We start from the raw sequence: 21783 nt of genomic DNA on the forward strand, positions 1-21783 counted from the left end.
GGAGTTTTGCCTCTTCCTGAAAGTTATATTATTAGTTGTGTTTTTTTCATTTTTTTTTTTTTTTTTTTTTTTTTTTTTTAAATCATGTTGACTGCTAGTTTTGTTTAAAGTATTTGTTCTGGAAATACTAAAGTTGGAGTCTACCAGACTGAGGTTAGAAGCATTTTCTTTGGCAGCAAGAAGATACTTTTATAGAAGCCATGCCTGTACTTGGGGTTGCCTCAAAACTGAGGCAGCCAGCTGTTGGGTCAAAGCCTATTCATACTGCTCTTCCGATACCAAATTTTGGCACTACTGGGTCACAGCACTATTCTTCGAGACCTCTGGAACTTACTGAATCAGAGAGCTCAATGCTTTCTTGTCAGGTCACATTACAATCAGCCTGTGAATTTGAAGAGAAGAAACCCCTCCAAGGAAAAGCTAAGGAGACAGAAGACAGCAAGGTTAGTGGCTGAAGGTTGCCTACAGACTTATAAAGCTGAAATGCAAATTTCCTTTTAGGTAGAATATAAAACATGCTGTGAAGTGGGGACTAGTAGAGGAATACCGGTGTAAGAAAGTAAGTAGTTTGAAAGCTGAATATTTAGCCTATGCAGAACTGTATTTATAATTTATGGTTGTAAAAGTTGTGAACGAAATTCTCTGAATATGCCTGTGTTATCAGTACTACTTATTGATGAAGTGCCTAGTTAAATCCTAGATAACTCTCTTACTGATAACTGTAATTGATCACAAATATGAGGAAAAGGGGAGCTATTTTTCAGATATAAAGTAAAAAAAAGATTTATTTGTGAGAACTAGTACAGACACCATCACTTTTCTCTAAATGTCATTTGCATTTTAAACACTTTCTGATTGAATATGTGAATCCTAGCCTGTTTAATTCATTGTAGTATGAAGGAAAATGAAGTATGATTTTCCTTGATACTGCACATTTGTCTGGGTTTTCACTTGTAAATTGAAAACCTACTCTTTGACTTATTACTGACATCTTTTTCAGTCATTTAATTTATGACATTTGTGAGCAGTAGCTCATAGCTTTTGGGTTTTAAGCCATGTTACACTCGTTTTCTCCAGATGCTGAGGGGTAGCGTGGCCCTTCAGCTGGTGAACTCCACAGGGATTCCTTTGTACCTAGATGAGCATCACTTTTTAATGCAGCATTAACTATGGCATCAAGCTTTACAAAGTCACCTCTGGCTCCTTAGGGAATGATTTGATTTTACTCTCCCGCCCAAATGTAATCTAAAATAATTTAAGGAAAGGCTTCATACAGAAGTCAACTCTACAAGTTAAAAAGAAAGTCACGCTTTTTGTCTGAAATGTCCATTCTGTCTTCACCTGTTCAGATCCTCTCGGGTGCAGCCCAAGTGCAGCTTTCTTCATGAAGTCTTTGCTAGTTACCCTTTCCTCGCCTTTCCTTTCCTGTGGTTATTCACCTGTAGTAATGCCTACGACACCTTAATTTATATTGCGTTTTAATTATTTGGATAATTTATTTCTATCCCCACTAAATTGAAAATATATAGAACCTAGGACCTTATTCTGTGCTACAACTCCCTCTCCTCAATGCTTTAGGCATAACAATTAGTAATTGAATGGATTGATACATGTATGAATGAGTCAATGAATGAACAATTATACTGAGAAAGATTTAGTTATGTTCGTTAGTCTCTTTGGATCATTCCATCTATAAAACATAAGGTTTAGAATGAATGATTTTTAAAGTACTTCTAGTTCTAAAATTATTCCTTTTGTGTTTTAGGACAACACTACCCAAGAAAAAATCAATTAAAAGAAAATAGTTAATTTTAGGCTTAGAGTTCTCAGTCCAACATAAGCAATTCAGGGTAAAAGTAGGGAAGTGTAAATTATCAATTAAAGACTAACAATATTTAACTTTATGCAAATAATTAAAACAAATGCACGCCGTTCTCTTCTAATATTCTGTGTACCCACAATGACTTGTCTGGATTAGATGGAAGAGAAACCATTTTTCTCTCCTGACCATGGCTATCATCTCTGCAGGTTGACTCAAACTTGTACTTTGATAAATGGCCTTGGCCTAAGACTTGACCACTGTAAGTACTATCTGCAATAGAACTTTGGTTGGTCTCTTTGGTTAGCAAACATATCAATCATACATCTGATATTCCAATAAGACTCTGTGGTAAGCAATGTTGTATTTATAGAGGTGTTTTTACCATGCTGCTTATCAGATTGAAAACTTTTTCAAACAAATGTAAAGAATACCTGGTCAGCATTTCAGAATATTTCTAAATGTTAGAAAAGAATTAAGATTTGTATAAACTTCTGAAAAAAATAGAAGTAAAGAAAACAGCAAAAATGATCAAGGTTGTTGTGTTAGAGAAAATTAGATTTGGCTGCAAATAGTAAAAAAAAAAAAAAAAATCAACATAACAGCATAAATAAGATAGGAGTTTATTTCTTTTTCATTTAAAGGATATCTGGAAGCAAGCCATCCATGACTGGTGTGGTGACTTCATGAAATTGTCAGGGAACCAGGCTCTCTCTTTTTGTCCACTGACGTCATTTTGGCATCCATCTCTCAGTCTTGAGTGAATAATTGAGTTACACTCAATTAAAAAGACACACCCTGGGCTTCCCTGGCGGCGCAGTGGTTGAGAGTCCTCCTGCCGATGCAGGGGACATGGGTTCGTGCCCCAGTCCGGGAAGATCCCACATGCCGCGGAGCGGCTGGGCCCGTGAGCCATGGCCGCTGAGCTTGCACGTCCGGAGCCTGTGCTCCGCAACGGGAGAGGCCACAGCAATGAGAGGCCCGCATACCAGAAAAAAAAAAAAAAAGACACATCCTGTTTCATTAAGGATTCTTCCACATCCATTTGGCCTGTTGATAGTTCCAAGGCCTTATCTAGTTACAGTGGAGACTGGAAAATGTAGAGTTTATTCTAGGCCCAACTAAAAATGATGGGTTCTATTTCTAAGGAAAATAGACCATTGATAGTACCCACAATAGATGACTGTCATTTAGAAACACTTATGTGGAGTATTCTGATGGTCCTTGCACCAAACAGCCTCACAGTCTGGTGAGAGAGAACAAACCTGCATATGACAGTGTCAGAAATGTATCTTCAGTCCAACACTCCCTTCTCCTGTCCTTGTTTTTGGTTAGTGTACATGCCATCATTCCAGGCATCTAATCTTGAATTCCTAGTCTGATTTCTGGTGATATACATCGCTATTCCACATTCCATAATTTGCTAGAAATTGAAGATTTTGCTTCTGTACTACAGCTTGGATTTATCCCCTTATGCACATCCTCATGCTTTGGCCCTTGTTAAGTTTTCTGTCTCTGTAATAATTCCAAATTGGTCTCGTCTCCAGTGGCTCTCCATCACATCCATCCAAAACACTTACCATTCTGATTAGAGAAAAAACTTTACTTTCTTCTCCTATCTTACATATTTCTTTTTTTGCGGTACGCGGGCCTCTCACTGCTGTGGCCTCTCCCATTGCGGAGCACAGACTCCGGACGCGCAGGCTCAGCGGCCATGGCTCATGGGCCCAGCCACTCCGCGGCATGTGGGATCTTCCCGGACCAGGGCATGAACCCGTGTCCCCTGCATTGGCAGGCAGACTCCCAACCACTGCGCCACCAGGGAAGCCCTGTCTTACAATTTTTTAATTCAGGCATTTCAGTCTCCTAATTGTTGTCACTTCTTCTATCATAGCTCTATCTAGCTATTCTATATCTCATTCTTGGGTGTCCCAAATTTTTCAGATTGCTTAATCACACTGTTCTTTTTTTTTAATTGAAGTACAGTTGCTGTACAATATTATATGAGCTACAGGTGTACAATATAGTGATTCACAGTTTTTAAAGGCTATACTCCATTTATAATTATTATAAATTATGGCTGTATTTCCCATGATGTACAATAATCCTTGTAGCTTATTTTGTACCTAATAGTTTGTACTTAGTCTCCTACACCTATATTGCCTCTCTCCCCTTCCCTCTCCCCACTGGTAACCACTAGTTTGTTCTCTATATCTGTGAGTTGGCTTTTTTTTGGTTATATTCACTAGTTTGTTGTATTGTTTAGATTCCACCTATAAGTGATACCATACAGTATTTGTCTTTCTCTGTGTGACTTATTTCACTTAGCATAATGCCCTCCAAGTCCATCTATGTTGCTGCAAATGGCAAAATTCCATTCTTTTTAATGGCTGAGTAGTATTCCATTGTATATATATATACCACATCTTCTTTATCCATTCATCTGTTGATGGACACTTAGGTTGCTTCTCTATCTTGGCTATTGTAAATAATGCTGCTATGAACATTGGGGTGCATGGATCTTTTCAAATTAGTGTTTTTTAGCGGGAGTATATACCCAGGAGTGGAATTGCTGTGTCATATGGTAGTTCTCTTTTTACATTTTTGAGAAATCTCCATACTGTTTTCCATAGTGGCTGCACTAATTTACATTCCCACAAGAGTGTACATGGGTTCCCTTTTCTCCACATCCTCGTCAACGTTTGTTATTTGTGTTCTTTTTCATGATAGCCATTCTGACAGATGTGAGGTGATATCTTGTTGTGGTCTTAATAAATAACTTTATAAATAAAGTGGTCTAAATAAATAACTTTAATTACAGATTCCATGGCCTATTTTCAAATTCCACCATGATATCTAAAAGGCATATTTTTTCTATTTACCTCTTGTTCTGATTTCTTGCTTTCCTTGAATTTTCTAGAGTCTCTCCTCATATGGATTTGTTTTTCCTTTCTTCCTGGGCGTTCACCCAAATGAGAAAGAGAGTAACTTTGCTTTGGAAACGTTACTTAAGAATCTGGAGATTAAGGTTAAGAAAGAGTGTTTTACATTGTCATGGTTCACCAAATAACATACAGTTGAGCATTAGACATCCTTGTTCATAAAAGTTCCTCAGCCATACCTACCACTGATAACTGGCCTTCACTTTTTAATCCCCATCCTCCTTTCAGCTTGATCTGTCACCTAAATTTTACCTCTGTTCTCATTTCTAACTTTTTTCAGACTTGGGCTTGCTCACCCCTTCTTTCTTGAATTACCTATGCAAACTCAAGATTCTTTTTACATTATTATAGAAAACAATTAATTTTTTGAGCACCTATCTTGTACTTTATAGGAAATTTCTCATTTTATTCTCACAATGTTTCAAAGAAGGCACTGTATCCACATTTACGGAGAAGTAATCTGAGGCCTAGATAGAGTGGGAGACACTCGTAAGATCAGACAGTTAACTAGTAGTTAATTTTGATACTACTAGTATCAAAATCCAGAATTTGAATCAAGATTTGTCTCTACAAAGCCTTTATTGTCTTTTACATTACACTCTCTCGTCATGATGTACTTGCAATATTTTTTCTAGTTATAACCTTTTCTCTAAGTTTCACCTATTTTTTTTAAGGCTCACTTCAAAAGTCAAAGAAAATAATAAATTGTTGGGGAGGTTAAAAGGAAGGAAAGTTTATATCCAGTTGGGGAGATATAAAGGAAATTCTTGAATGAATAATGAAATTTATATACATGGTAGAATGGATACTTGCTTAATGTTCTTACCCTATTAGTTGTAAGGACAACCAAGATAGAGATTATTGCTTACTATTTTGTTCATATAGTGCTAACACTAATGCTTTGAAAACAGAAGATACTCAAAAGCATTAAATTGAATATTTTTTAAAAACATAAATTGTGATATAGACAAGCAAATATATGGATAATATTGCTAATGAGGGCAATTATTTCATAATTTACATTTGAGAGAAATCCTGTTTGGTTGGAACATTCAGAAAATACTTCATCAAGTAGTTGTAATTTAATGGGCAGATAGGGCTCATATATAGAGAGGAAAAAGCATTCTTTTGAGGAGAAGGTTTCATAGAGGAGCACCCAGAGAGTAAACCAGCATGGTTTGAGCAGACTGTTAGTGGAAATGAACAGCTTGGGGTCAGATTATAGATGTAGGCAGACTTCACTAGGAAGACAATGAGGAAGGCTCTTTGGTAAAAATGAGACAAAATTACACGGTGAATGACATTTAGGAGAAGTAATAGCAGAAAGGGACTAATATTAACTAATGTCTATAGAGGCTTGCTGTATGCCATTTACTGGACCAAGCATTTCACAGAGTATTGCATTCAGTCCTCACAATAGTCTTATAATATAAGGACTGTTATCATCCCCATTTTACAGATGAAGAAACTGAGGCTGAGGTTAAATTACTTGCCAGTATCTCAATGTGGTAGAAAATGGATTCAAACTAAAACTGTGTGGTTCCAGAAGGTGCTACTCTTAACTAATAAACAACATTGTAACAATGGGGACTTCTGGTGCCAGGGGGAGAGAAGAAGCGCTATTGGTTGACTTGATTTCCATATATATATATATAAAAGTAAGGTTTGCTATAAGTATTTAATTAGCATTGCTCGTGAGTTGCAAATAAAGCATTGGTATGCCCAAGTGCCTAGAATTATCAGAAGACAATTAAGTGGACACAGGGTCTCCACCGAATTGTTTGAAAAACAGAAATGAATAAAAGAAACCCCAGAAGAGAAATATATAGCAGCAGATGTCAATAGAGTAGATGACAGGCTCTGGGCTCCAGCTGTTTCCTTCATGACGAAGATGCCTGATTGCTGAGGACTGTGGACACCCCTGTTGGCTCACTCACATGGTAGCACTTCCAGAGCTGGCCAGGCCCACAGCTGCATAGGTCAGCCCTCAGGTCTCTAGATGATTCCGCCTGCTTTGCCTGTTTCTGCTGTGCTTGCACATTTAGTTATTTGTATTTAAAGAAACATGGTGATTTCTTTTTCTGGTTATACTTCATGCTCCAAGTTTTATAGTGAAGCTGTTAATGGTTGTTTTAATTGCTTTTGCCTTCATGGTAGCAGTAGTGTGTAAAGAATGCTGTAATGACCCTTGAATTTTAACTTTTCTTCTGCTGGCAGAAGGCTCAGATTTTCAGTATCATACATTTATTTCCCTTAAGTAACAATTTATAGAAATGTGACAGTCTAATACTATTGTCTATTATTTTAGTTTGTGCTTTATAACGTCTTTAAAGAATTATATGTAATGCTTTAAACTATGAAATTACCAGAATTTCTGGTGTAAATTATATGTGATTAAATGTTATTCAGAACCTCATATAACTTTTAGATTGTTCTTCTGCAAGTGTCAATATTGAGTGTGTATTTGATGCTGATTTGCCAAATGTATTCTTCTTAGTTTCTTCCTTTCCAGTGTTATAGACATTTTTCTTTCCTTTAATAAAAAGGAAGGCACTAAGTATATTGTTTATGGAGACATAAAATCATTAGTATGTCATAATTTTTAAACAAAATAATTGTTTCATGGTTGATATTTATGCTGTCATATCTCCAACAATTACCCTCAGTCACTCTTGAACTTAAAATACTAGGTGTCATAGTTAAAAAAACATCAAATTAAGAGCTCAAAAGATTTGAATTAAACTTCTGCTAGATTTTGAAACGATAAGTCACTTAAACTGTCTCAACTTCAATCTCTGTTATCTGTAAACAATGAACGAGAACTGAGGACAATAGTTCTTGGTGAAGCTTTTCGAAGGAGAATATTTGTATTATCTACCCCCCTTCTTTCTGATTTTGTCTTATCAGTTATCACATTTCTCTTATTTTTTCAATCTCTTCCAATCCAATGGATTCTTTGGACCCAGATTTCTCAAACTTGTAACATTTTGGAGCTGATAATTCTGTGTTTTAGTGGAATAGCCTTACTATTGTGGGATATTTAACATCATCCCTGCCATTATCTACTAAATGCTAGTAGTGTTCTCCAGTGTGACAGCCAAAAATGCCTCCAGACTTTGTGAAATGCATCTGTGGGGAAGGTGAAGTCAAACTCCGTAGAGAAACACTGCTTTAGAATCAGCTTCCAAAAATGCTCAGATCTTTACTATTTTTAATAATAATTATTATTATATCCTTCAACATGCTTCAGATGATCACTCTTTCTAACTTTGCAGATACATTTCTTTAAAGAGTACTTTGTGTCCATTCCCACTATTCCAAGGTTTACATTTGTTTTACTTTCTTGATTTCTGACTTCTGTTTTCTGAGAGGTTACCAGTGGCTTTTAAAAAGACATCTTCTCTTTTTTTTACCTTATATACTTCTAAATTGCAGGGATTTTTTTTAACATCTTTATTGGAGTATAATTGCTTTACAATGGTGTGTTAGTTTCTGCTAGTTTCTGCTTTATAACAAAGTGAATCAGTTATACATATATCCCCATATCCCCTCCCTCTTGCGTCTCCCTCCCTCCCACCCTCCCTATCCCACCCCTCTAGGTGGTCACAAAGCACCAAGGTGATCTCCCTGTGCTGTGCGGCTGCTTCCCACTAGCTATCTATTTTACGTGTGGTAGTGTATATATGTCCATGCCACTCTCTCACTTTGTCACAGCTTACCCTTCCCCCTCCCCATATCCTCAAGTGCATTCTCCAGTAGGTCTGTGTCTTTATTCCCGTCTTGCCCCTAGGTTCTTCATGGCCATGTTTCTTTTTTCTTAGATTCCATATATATGTGTTAGCATACGGTATTTGTTTTTCTCTTTCTGACTTACTTCACTCTGTATGACAGGCTCTACGTCCATCCACCTCACTGCAGATAACTCAATTTCGTTTCTTCTTATGGCTGAGTAATATTCCATTGCATATATGTGCCACATCTTTATCAGTTCATCTGTTGATGGACACTTAGGTTGCTTCCATGTCCTGGCTATTGTAAATAGAGCTGCAATGAACATTTTGGTACATGACTCTTTTTGAATTATGGTTTTCTCAGGGTATATGCCCAGTAGTGGGATTGCTGGGTCGTATGGTAGTTCTATTTTTAGTTTCTTAAAGAACCTCCATACTGTTCTCCATAGTGGCTGTATCAGTTTACATTCCCACCAACAGTGCAAGAGGGTTCCCTTTTCTCCACACCCTCTCTAGCATTTATTGCTTATAGATTTTTTGATGATGGCCATTCTGACCAGTGTGAGATGATATCTCATTGTAGTTTTGATTTGCATTTCTCTAATGATTAATGATGTTGAGCATCCTTTCATGTGTTTGTTGGCAATCTGTATATCTTCTTTGGAGAAATGTCTATTTAGGTCTTCTGCCCATTTTTGGATTGGGTTGTTTGTTTTTTTGTTATTGAGCTGCTTGTAAATTTTGGAGATCAATCCTTTGTCGGTTGCTTCATTGGCAAATATTTTCTCCCATTCTGAGGATTGTCTTTTGGTCTTGTTTATAGTTTCCTTTGCTGTGCAGAAGCTTTTTAAGTTTCATTAGGTCCCATTTGTTTATTTTTGTTTTTATTTCCATTTCTCTAGGAGGTGGGTCAAAAAGGATCTTGATGTGATTTATGTCATAGAGTGTTCTGCCTGTGTTTTCCTCTCAGAGTTTGATAGTGTCTGGCCTTACATTTAGGTCTTTAATCCATTTTGAGCTTATTTTTGTGTGTGGTGTTAGGGAGTGTTCTAATTTCATTCTTTTACATGCACCTGTCCAGTTTTCCCAGCACCACTTATTGAAGAGGCTGTCTTTTCTCCATTGTATATTCTTGTCTCCTTTATCAAAGATAAGGTGACCTTATGTGTGTGGGTTTATCTCTGGGCTTTCTATCCTGTTCCATTGATCTATATTTCTGTTTTTGTGCCAGTACCATACTGTCTTGATTACTGTAGCTTGTAGTATAGTCTGAAGTCAGGGAGCCTGATACCTCCCACTCTGTTTTTCCTTCTCAAGATTACTTCGGCTATTCGGGGTCTTTTGTGTTTCCATACAAATTGTGAGATTTTTTGCTCTAGTTCTGTGAAAAATGCCAGTGGTAGTTTGATAAGGATTGCATTGAATCTGTAGATTGCTTTGGGTAGTAGAGCCATTTTCACAATGTTGATTCTTCCAATCCAAGAACATGGTATATCTCTCCATCTATTTATATCATCTTTAATTTCTTTCATCAGTGTCTTATAATTTTCTGCATACAAGTCTTTTGTCTCCTTAGGTAGGTTTGTTCCTAGATATTTTATTCTCTTTGTTGCAATGGTAAATGGGAATGTTTTCTTCATTTCACTTTCAGATGTTTTCATCATTAGTGTATAGGAATGCTAGAGATTTCTGTGCATTAATTTTGTATCCTGCTACTTTACCAAATTCATTGATAGCTCCAGTAGTTTTCTGGTAGCATCTTTAGGATTCTCTATGTATAGTATCATGTCATCTGCAAACAGTGACAGCTTTACTTCTTTTCTGATTTGGATTACTTTTAGTTCTTTTTCTTCTTTTCTGATTTGGATTCCTTTTATTTCTTTTTCTTCTCTGATTGCTGTGGCTAAAACTTCCAAAACTATGTTGAATAATAGTGGTGAGGGGCTTCCCTGGTGGCGCAGTGGTTGGGAGTCCGCCTGCTGATGCAGGGGACACGGGTTCGTGCCCCGGTCTGGGAAGATCCCACATGCTTCAGAGCGGCTGGGCCCGTGAGCCATGGCCGCTGAGCCTGCGTGTCCAGAGCCTGTCCTCCGCAACGGGAGAGGCCACAACAGTGAGAGGCCCGTGTACCGCAAAAAAAAAAAAAAAAATAGTGGTGAGAGTGGGCAACCTTGTGTTGTTCCTGACCTTAGTGGAAATGGTTTCAATTTTTCACCATTGAGGATGATGTTGGCTCTGGGTTTGTCATAAATGTCCTTTATTATGTTGAGGAATGTTCCCTCTATGCCTACTTTCTGGAGGGTTTTTATCATAAATGGGTGTTGAATTTTGTCGAAATCTTTCTCTGCATCTATTGAGATGATCATATGGTTTTTCTCCTTCAATTTGTTAATATGGTGTATCACATTGACTGATTTGCGTATATTGAAGAATCCTTGCATTCCTGGAATAAACCCCACTTGATCATGGTGTATGATCCTTTTAATGTGCTGTTGGATTCTGTTTGCTAGTATTTTGTTGAGGATTTTTGCATCTATGTTCATCAGTGATATTGGCCTGTAGTTTTCTTTCTTTGTGACATCTTTTTCTGGTTTTGGTATCAGGGTGATGGTGGCCTCGTAGAATGAGTTTGGGAGTGTTCCTCCCTCTGCTATATTTTGGAAGAGTTTGAGGATAGGTGTTAGCTCTTCTCTAAATGTTTGATAGAATTCGCCTGTGAAGCCATCTGGTCCTGGGCTTTTGTTTGTTGGAAGATTTTTTATCACAGTTTCAATTTCAGTGCTTGTGATTGGTCTGTTCATATTTTCTATTTCTTCCTGGTTCAGTCTTGGAAGGTTGTGCATTTCTACGAATTTGTCCATTTCTTCCAGGTTGTCCATTTTATTGGCATAGAGTTGCTTGTAGTAATCTCTCATGTTCCTTTGTATTTCTGCAGTGTCAGTTGTTACTTCACCTTTTTCATTTCTAATTCTGTTGATTTGAGTCTTCTCCCTTTTTTTCTTGATGAGTCTGGCTAATGGTTTATCAACTTTGTTTATCTTCTCAAAGAACTAGTTTTTAGTTTTATTGATCTTTGCTATCGTTTCCCTCATTTCTTTTTCATTTATTTCTGCTCTGATCTTTATGATTTCTTTCCTTCTGCTAACTTTGGGGGGTTTTTTGTTCTTCTTTCTCTAATTGCTTTAGGTTTAAGGTTAGGTTATTTATTTGAGGTGTTTCTTGTTTCTTAAGGTAGGATTGTGTTGCTATAAACATCCCTCTTAGAACTGCTTTGCTGCATCCCATAGGTTGTGGGCCATCGTGTTTTCATTGTCATTTGTTTCTAGGTATTTTTTGATTTCCTCTTTGATTTCCTCAGTGATCTCTTGGTTATTAAGTAGTGTATTGTTTATCCTGCACGTGTTTGTATTTTTTACATGTTTTTTCCTGTAATTGATATCTAGTCTCATAGCGTTGTGGTCAGAAAAGATACTTGATACAACTTCAATGTTCTTAAATTTACCAAGGCTTGATTTGTGAACCAAGATATGATCTATCCTGGAGAATGTTCCATCAGCACTTGAGAAGAAAGTATATTCTGTTGTTTTTGGATGGAATGTCCTATAAATATCAATTAAGTCCATCTTGTTTAATGTATCATATAAAGCTTGTGTTTCCTTATTTATTTTCATTTTGCATGATCTGTCCATTGGTGAAAGTGGGGTGTTAAAGTCCCCTACTATGACTGTGTTACTGTCGATTTCCCCTTTTATGGCTGTTAGCATTTGCCTTATGTATTGAGGTGCTTCTATGTTGGGTGCATAAATATTTACAATTGTTATATCTTCTTGGATTGATACCTTGATCATTATATAGTGTTCTTCTCTGTCTCTTGTAATAGTTTTTATTTTAAAGTCTATTTTGTCTGATACGAGAATTGCTACTCCACCGTTCTTTTGATTTCCATTTGCATGGAATATCTTTTTCCATCCCCTCACTTTCAGTCTGTATGTGTCCCTAGGTCTGAAGTGGGTTTCTTGTAGACAGCATATATATACGGGTCTTGTTTTTGTATCCATTCAGCCAGTCTATGTCTTTTGGTTGGAGCATTTAATCCATTTATCTTTAAGGCAGTTATCAATATGTATGCCCCTATTACCATTTTCGTAATTGTTTTGGGCTTGTTTTTGTAGGTCTTATCCTTGTCTTGTGTTTCCTGCCTAGAGAAGTTCCTTTAGCACTTTTTGTAAAGCTGGTTTGGTGGTGCTGAATTCTCTTAGCTTTACTTGTCTGTAAAAGTTTTAATTTTTCCTTCAAATCTGAATGAGATCCTTGCCGGGTACAGTAATCTTGGTTGTAAGTTTTTCCCTTTCATCACTTTAAATATGTCTTGCCACTCCCTTCTGGCTTGGAGAGTTTCTGCTGAAAGATCAGCTGTTAACCTTATGGGGATTCCCTTGTATATTATTTGTGTTTTTCTCTTGCTGCTTTTAATGTTTTTTCTTTGTATTTAATTTTTGATAGTTTGATTAATATGTGTCTTGGCATGTTTCTCCTTGGATTTATCCTGTATGGGACTCTCTGTGCTTCCTGGACTTGATTTACTATTTCCTTTCCCATATTAGGGAAGTTTTCAACTATAATCTCTTCAAATATTTCTCAGTCCCTTTCTTTTTCTCTTTTTCTGGGACCCCTATAATTCGAATGTTGGTGCATTTTTTAATTTTTTTAATTTTTTTTTGTGGTATGCAGGCCTCTCACTGTTGTGGCCTCTCCCGTTGCGCAGCACAGGCTCTGGACATGCAGGCTCAGCGGCCATGGCTCACGGGCCCAGCCGCTCCACGGCATGTGGGATCTTCCCAGACTGCGGCACGAACCCGCATCCCCTGCATCAGCAGGCAGACTCTCAACCACTGTGCTACCAGGGGAGCCTGAATGTTGGTGCATTTAATGTTGTCCCAGGTGTGTCTGAGAGTGTCCTCAATTGTTTTCATTTTTTTTTCTTTATTCTGCTCTGCAGTAGTTATTTCCACTATTTTATCTTCCAGGTCATTTATCCGTTCTTCTGCCTCAGTTATTCTGCCATTGATTCCTTCTAGAGAATTTTTAATTTTATTTATTTTTTGTTCATCATTGTTTGTTTGCTCTTTAGTTCTTCTAGGTCCTGGTTAAACGTTTCTTTTTTTTCTCCATTGTATTTCCAAGATTTTGGATCATCTTTACTATCATTATTTTGAATTCTTTTTCAGGTAGTCTGCCTATTTCCTGTTCATTTGTTAGGTCTGGTGGGTTTGTACTTTGCTTCTTCATCTGCTGTGTGTTTCTCTGTCTTCTCATTTTGCTTAACTTACTGTGTTTGTGGTCTCCTCTTCACAGGCTGCAGGTTCGTAGTTCCCATTGTTTTTTGTGTCTTCCCCTAGTGGCTAAGGTTGATTCAGTGGACTGTGTAGGCTTCCTGGTGGAGGGGACTGGTGCCTGTGGTCTGGTGGATGAGGCTGGATCTTTTCTTTCTGGAGGGCAGGTCCATGTCTGGTGGTGTGTTTTGGGGTGGAAAAGACACAGTTTCTTGACTCGTATTTACCTCTTGTTTTCATCCTGTTTACAGCACTTGACGTCTGCTGACCACAATTCTCATTTTAGAATGCTCCAATATTCACTAACAAAGTGACTGTGGCAAGTCGATTAATACTTAAGTCTCAGCTTCTTCATCTATAAAATGAGGACAATAATGTAAACTAACCACATAACATTTGCATATAAACTGTATGCCAACAGAGTGCTGTACGTAGTTGGTGGTCAACTTATTACCTATTATAATACTATAAAAGTATCTAATAGTTTAATACCGAAAGTAGTAATATTAAGCATTGTTAGTAGAACAAAGGAGACAGTGACTAATTTCCATGTACAAGTAAAGTAACATTTCAGCCATGTTTTGAAGAATGAATTTTTTTAGCTAAATAAATATGGAAGAAAGAACATCTTAGGTAGAATAGCATCTATCAAGGTATGAAATACTGTGCTGTGTTTAGAAAACTACAGATTATTCAGCAATCCTAGGATTTAGATAAGAGAGATGCAGTTGAGATGAGGCTATGGGAAGATGACATTAAATGCCCAGTAAGGAGGTTAGACTTAGTCTATAGAGGATGAGGGGAAGGATGTCAAAGAGATATGATCAAGTCTGTATTTTAGAAGGGTGAGGATGAAATGAAATGTGGAAAATATCCAGTAAGAGGAGAGTTCAAAAATCAGAATATTAGGAGTGTGTGATGGCCCAAACTTTTGTCTAAGATATCCCTCTCAAGAGCAATGGAAGAGGGACACATCTAGTGAAATAAGCTGTAGCTGTTTGGATTAACTTATTAATTATCAGCAAAACACAGAATTCTGTGTCTTGAAGAACACATACATGTTTCTTCAAGCAAAACTTAGTTTATTTGGAAATGATAATTTGTGAACTTGGCAGCAAGTAGCAATCAACCAATGATAATTATCAATACTTTCTGAGTACCTACCACATGCTGGATGCTATACCCAATTTATTATTGTTACAATTAAATATATGTAGAAACTGAGCTCAGAGAGGTACTAGGATAAAGCGGGAATGCCAACCTAGGTCTATTTTACTCTTAAGTCCTTGCTTTTCAATCTCCCTCTCTCTCAGAACAGTTTATAAACCACAGTCAAAATCAATGTTATTATTTCTTCTTTTTGTGGATTCTGAGTCACATAATGGGAAAACAAAGAAAACTGTGGATTCTTACAGGGGGGCTGAATTAATCTTTGACAGATTTCACTTTGCATTCTTCTTCCTCCCACTGTTACTCCATTTTTGCTTTAAGAGTGCTTTTCTTTGGACTCCTAGTCACTAGAGCCAATAGAGAAATTCAATATCTGTGGGAGAGATCATTAATTGGACACATAGCAGAATTTCTCCACTGTTCCCAGGAAATGGAATGATTTGTTAAAAAGTGTTACAAGTCTGCCTGGAGATAAAGGCACCAGATGAAAAGGCAGTGACAAAAATTTACCTAATTTTTCCCAATAACATAACATGATCTGATCTCCATCAAAGAAAAAAACCCAAAGAAACAAAAACAGCAGGCCATCTCTTTTTGCTGTATTTGGATGTTGTCAAACTGATGTTCACTCTTTAAGTTATTCTTTGATGTTTACTCTTTTGTAAAACTGAAAACCTGAGGTGGGCAGGCTCATAATTTCCCATCAGGACATGAGTTAGAGTAAACTTCGTAAACAGTGAAAATGGCATTTTGTTAGTCAAGGTAATGCTAACTTCTCTAGCAGACAGATTCAAGGTCTCAGTGGCTTAACACAGTAGGAGTTTATTTTTCGTTCTCTTGGCTGTTTGTATCATCAGGGGTAGATAAATGGTGGGCCATAGGTCAAATCTGGGTTGGCACCCCATTTTAGTAAGTAAAGTTTTATTGGGACACAGCCAGGACATTTGTTTCTGTGTTGTCTATGGCTGCTTTTGTGCTGTGACAGCAGAGTGGAGTGGTTATAATAGAGACAGTATGGCCTGCAAAGTCCGAAATATTTACTATCTGATCCTTTATAGAAAGTTTGCTGACACAGGTTTATGGTAATTCAGGAAATGAGATTTTTTTTTTTTAAGCTTGTGGTTGTACCATCCCACCTTTAACTAACCAACAGTGAAAGAGAGAAAATAGAGGATTGTGTAAGAGACTTAGAAATTCCACATATCACTTCTACTCAGTTCTATTGGCCAGAACCCAGTCATATGATACCTAATTGCTAGAAAGGCTAGGAAGTATAGTCTAGCTGTGTGCCCAGAAATGGTTTGGTGAGCTATTAGCCAGAATTTAGTTAGCCCATGACTGTCTAATTAGTCAGATGTTCAACATTAGGCAAAAAATTGCCATATGAAAAATATTCTAAGGGCCCAGAAGTGGCTTGCAGGTTGTCAAAATGTTGCCTTGAATTATAAGAACATGTCTTTAACAGCAAAACATTGAATGTCTGGAAGACCATAATTATATTCAAGTTTCTCAATGTACAGAAAGAAAATATCTTGTAGTTAACTCTGCTTTTAAAAAATGGACCAGGCCCATCTACACACATGTATCATACAGAAAGCTCGCTGTGGTATTGTGACTCCTCAGGCTGCCTCCCACTTGATGATTTTGCTAACCACCTTCAGTTTCTCCTGTTGCAACCTGGTGATCCAAACTCACATCCTGAAAGCAACTCTCTCTTGGTCCTGTGCCCTTGTTTCTACTCGCTTTACTACTCAGCTTGTAGCATTCCTCTCTTGTGGGACCTGGAAACTCTCCATCAAGCTGGGAGCCAGAAAGGCCAAGACAGTGTCAGATCTGAATTCTAGAAGTGAAATTTAAAGATTCAGGCTGGAGTCAGGCATCACAGCAGGAAGGAGGCATTTGCTGGCTTCTAGATGTCAAATGGGTGGCTGCATAGTTGTATGAGGGGGTATCTGCTCTCTTGGCCTGGAGACACCATGTAGCTTCTGTCACTACATTGCGGATTGGTTCCAAAAAGGACCTAGTGGGAAAGTATGAATGGGTCATTGACAAACCCACCACTGGTATTGAAAGAAGCAACTCATATTACAATCCTTTCAGACCTTGGTGAGCAAACATAAAGCAGAGTGCATAAAGCAACCTCTTTTCAAATGCAAGGTAAATTTCTAAATGACTTAATTGGTCTTTAGATTCAGTTGTGCATCTGGGATTATCTACTCAGGTTTCTACTTCTCTTTCACAGTGTTTACTATTTAGCTTTAGCATGGATCAATTTAAGTTGTTCAGTTTTTAGACTCGGAAACGTAGGCAGGTAACAGACATTTCTCTTTACTGCCCCCGAATGCTTACATTTTTAATCTTGCTGTGCCTTCCTTTTTTGACAATTCGTTGGATTTCTACAGAGTGATATTTTTGCCAGAACCATTTATGTTATTATTTTGACCCATATATTTTTTTGGATTCTGTTTTACATTTCCTTTCTCTTCAAACCATCTGCTTTTTATAGCTCTTTCTTCCTTCCTTTGGCTGACTTTTTGATATACACACTTGTGTGTTGCCTTCTTCCATTGAACACAAGGTTTATCATCTGCAACAATATGTTCTCTCTGCTCTTTTCCTCTCATTCAGGCTAGATGTATTGTATTCTAAAACAAGGTGGCCGTTGCACAAATGTAAATCCTTCCAATTTCTACTTCTGCCTCTTATCATGGATCCTAGGTGACTTTTCTTATCTTTATTTTATTTATTTTTTTTAATTTATTTATTTTTGGCTGCATTGGGTCTTTGTTGCTGCACGCGGACTTTCTCTAGTTGCGGGGAGTGGGGCTACTCTTCGTTGCGGTGCGCAGGCTTCTCACTGCAGTGGCTTCTCTTGTTGCGGAGCACGGGCTCTAGGGCGCATGGGCTTCAGTAGTTGTGGCACACGGGCTCAGTACTTGTGGCTTGCGGGCTCTAGAGCGCAGGCTCTAGAGTAGTTGTGGTGCACGGGCTTAGTTGCTCCGCGGCATGTGGGATCTTCCAAGTCCAGGGCCCAAACCCGTGTCCCCCGCATTTGCAGGCGGATTCTTAACCACTGCACCACCAGGGAAGTCCCTCTTATCTTTACTAATCAATTAGTTCATCATCAACTATTCATTGTTTACTTACTATGTACAAGGGGAAGTGTGTGTGGCTGTGTGTGTGTGTATGTATGTTTGAAAGCTCATTTTGACATGATAGGCTTTATGGGAAATATACTAGCAACAACTGGAACTCTTTTTAGGAATTTATATTTATTATATGGGGCAACATTAAATTCCTATTTGATATTACCTAGAAATATCAGAAACAATTATTCAGATTTCCAATAATCGTAACTGTGATTATACATTCGAGCTATGTTTGTTTCATTTCGAACAGATTTATTCTCTCCAGTTGTGACAATCAAAAATGTCTCCAGAGGTTGCCTCCCCTTGGTGGGGGAGAAATTGCCCTCAGTTTAGTATCACTGATTTAAATACTGTCTCTTTTGAAAAAAAGATTTAGTAGAATTTTTTAAAATGCAACATATAAGATTTCAAAACATGTGCAAATAAGATAGGATTATAAGAAGAAAAGAATAATAGAATAGGATAAAGCCAGAGGAAAGAGCTGGTGTATTAAATTTGTGCTGCAATGTTTTGTGTAGTTACTAGGGTTCATCTGCACATTTGGATATGAGCTTTTGAGTTGGTGATACGTAAAGGTTAAGCAAGTGATGTTTTAATCAGTGCCCAATGCATGAGCTAATATTTGCTTAGGAGGTTCACATCTTTGTCTGCTTTTGGGTGTGCAAGAAATGTTTCCTAGGGGCATACAGAGACATTACTGTGTAATTAAAACAAAAATTTTCTTGATAGCTTTTTTATTCCAGATTTTACTTACTGTTTTCTCCCCTGACCCCCATTTTCTATAAGCAACCATTAAAATAAAAGAAATTATTAAGTCTACATAGAGTGACCAGCTATAGTGGCTTTCCCAGAACTGTCCTGATTTTAGCACTGAAAGTTCTTGTTTTGGGAATCTCTCAGTCCAGGGCACACTGGGATGGTGGGTCCCACTAATTCTGAATCAGATTTTCATGTGTTCCTCTTTAATTTTATTGCATTTTTATCTAATTATTAATTCTAATTTTGTAGTAGTAGAAAATGTATTTTATATTTATTGATTTTAAAACATTGCCTCATTTAATTAAAAATTCATTGCCAGACTGTCAGTCCTCTAGTGAGATTTAGCAGAACATGTCCTTTCTTGAATGGCAATCATTCAAATTAGAAGTAGTTTCTGTGGAGGTTTTAGTTATTCAAAGAAGAAATTTTTTTTTGAGGTTCAGATACTTAACATCTGGTCCTTCCTTATCTGTGTCATTTTAACTAGTGTTGGCAATAATGAATGTCCTGTTGTTTCCTTTTGTGTGAAAGACTTAGAATTGTCAATAAAACAAACATACTTAGTTCCCAGAGTTCATCAGGTAATTTCCACCATAAGTCCTATAGGTCCTGAGTTGAATTTAGAGCTCTCTTGAGGTTGATTTGTTTTCTCTCCACCTTAGAGACTACACAGAAAAACAGGACTTTCATTTCACTCCAGCAGCATCCTTCTCCATAAGACAGACAGGATGTGGTCTGGGAGAAAGTCCACACTTGAACAATAGACCATTGACAAAATGCTGGGGAACTTCAGAGAGGAAGAGAGCATCTGTGTACACCCAGAATTATCAGAGGCATTTGTGTAGGTGTGAGAATCTTAGGTTTCAGAAAAATGTTTTTTAAGGTCACCCATTTTCCGTCTCTGTTTTTATTGGATGACGAAGATTGCCTTCAAAATAACACAGCATTTTAAATTCAGGGGAGGAATTGCATCACACTTTGTCTAGTTATCCTAGGCAGAAAATTAATTCCCTCAGGCACTAAACACATTTTGTTTAGCTCTTATGTCTGGTCTGTGTGAAGCAAGCTGAGAGAATTGAAAGAGCGAGAAGATAAAATCCAACTGAAAGATAAGGCTGCAGAGGTTTCAGCAGGAAAGAAGTCCTTTTAGGCCGATAGTGGACCAGGTGCTGACATTATCTACAACTCACTCTGCATGAAATATGAGAAAAGATGCTACGCGGAGTAAGGGTATCACGAGCACTGGTATGTCCCTTTCTCTTCTGCAGCCTTGATCAAGTAATAAGTAAACTTTTCATTAAAGTTAATATTTTAAGGAGTTGCAAGAACATCTTGGACATCATATCCCTGTGTTCATTCTGCTGCATTTGTAGCTCGTTTCACCTTCCAGAGGACAGTTCCTGTCTATACCACCCTATCACAATGGTGACTCATGAACATATCCAGTTGGTGCAGCTGCCTTTAAGTTGAAAGGAGAGTTAGAACAAGTCCCAATGGCTGCCTTGTCTTTTGCTTTCTTATTCTCCAGTGCGGTTGTGTAAAACTTTTGTTCACATGTCTTACCACCTGGGTCCTCTTGTAGATGTGTCACTGCTCTCCAAAGGACTTGGCCACGGTTAGTTCCTGTTGTACAACGGGCTTTCCTTTACAGGACATCTGTAAAACCACAACATGAATAGTCATAATAGCAAAACCGGCCTTCTAATAAACATAGTAAAGTTTCAGAGCACATTCTTGAGCCAGGAGAAAGTGCCCCAAAGAACAGATGTGATTTAGGATGAGTAAGGCATAAGTCAAGGTGTGGGTCTTATACTCTCTACCAGAAAACAACACTAGGATTTCCTGGCAATACAATTATGTAATGACTGTGGTTTCTTTCTGTAAACTGTGTTTCAGACAGGGAGGAAGAAGGGACCAACTGGATTGTGTAACTTTATAAATAGAAACAGCCATGTTAAAATAACAGGACTGCTCTGAGTTAAGCCTATGAATTTTGCTACTAGTGGCAAAGCTGGGCCACTGAATGAATATAAGATCCATTCTGTGGAGTAATTTCTCAGGTTTGCCCAAGAATGCTTAATGGGAAAAATCAGTGGGAAGTTCTTACCCTCCTTCTGTTGTATGCCAAGTATTTTAGTCCAAGTAAATCAAAACTTTTCTCTGCTGGAAACAGTCAAGTTGGAGACATACAGGAACTTTGTCCTCCACCACAAAAAATAAATAAGGAGCTCACACCATTTTTAATACAACACATAATTTACTAAATACTTGGAACAGTTTATTCTGGCAGTGACATAAAGGCTAAAGAGGTACCTGCCTTTTTATATGTTGGACAACATGAGTGCTGCTTTTGCCATATGTTCTGGAACACTAGATGATTTACATTTCATTGCTGTTCTTTATTTTAGGGGGCAGAACCCAGGTAAATAGAGATAAATTTCTTTAATAAAGACTGAAGCCCTCAGTCTTCTCAGCGTGATGCCATTCGATTTGATATATATTCCAAAAAAGAGATTGTGCTATGTTGCCAGTTCACTGAGGTTTATAGATCATACGTTTAGAATCTCTCAGGAATGACTGTATAACAGCCATGTTTTCTTTGATTTTTGTGGCTATAAAAGTGATACTAGTCCTTCCTAGACGCCGTGGACAAATTAATATTCCCCAGTACAGCGGGGAATCTTGGCATTCTTTCAAAATTCTCCCTAATCTAATTGAAATGAATTTTCTCATTTAAACTCTTACTTTAAGGAGAGGCCTATTTGATTCATGTTTATATCCCCTGAGATCCCTAACACAATGCCTTGGGTACAGTAAGAATTTAAACATATTCATTGAGTTAAAAAAATCAATAATGACTTTTGTAATCTTATTTTTTTC

At 37.6% G+C, this 21783-nt stretch overlaps 1 protein-coding gene across 3 annotated transcripts in view; it reads left to right on the forward strand.

The window, feature by feature from the left end:
* Positions 1-200: 200 nt before the first annotated feature.
* NAV3 (neuron navigator 3) overlaps positions 201-21783 on the forward strand; it is a gene marked incomplete at both ends in the record, with an annotated part of 371484 nt that continues 349901 nt past the window's right edge. For all 3 annotated transcript variants that reach the window (XM_079715629.1, XM_079715630.1, XM_079715631.1), the window contains one exon: positions 201-443. In XM_079715629.1, the coding sequence (XP_079571755.1) occupies positions 201-443 (243 nt within the window). The remainder of the gene's footprint in view (positions 444-21783) is intronic.

The sequence above is a fragment of the Hyperoodon ampullatus genome (assembly GCF_949752795.1).
Source record: "Hyperoodon ampullatus genome assembly, chromosome: 11".
Taxonomy (NCBI): Eukaryota; Metazoa; Chordata; class Mammalia; order Artiodactyla; family Ziphiidae; genus Hyperoodon; species Hyperoodon ampullatus.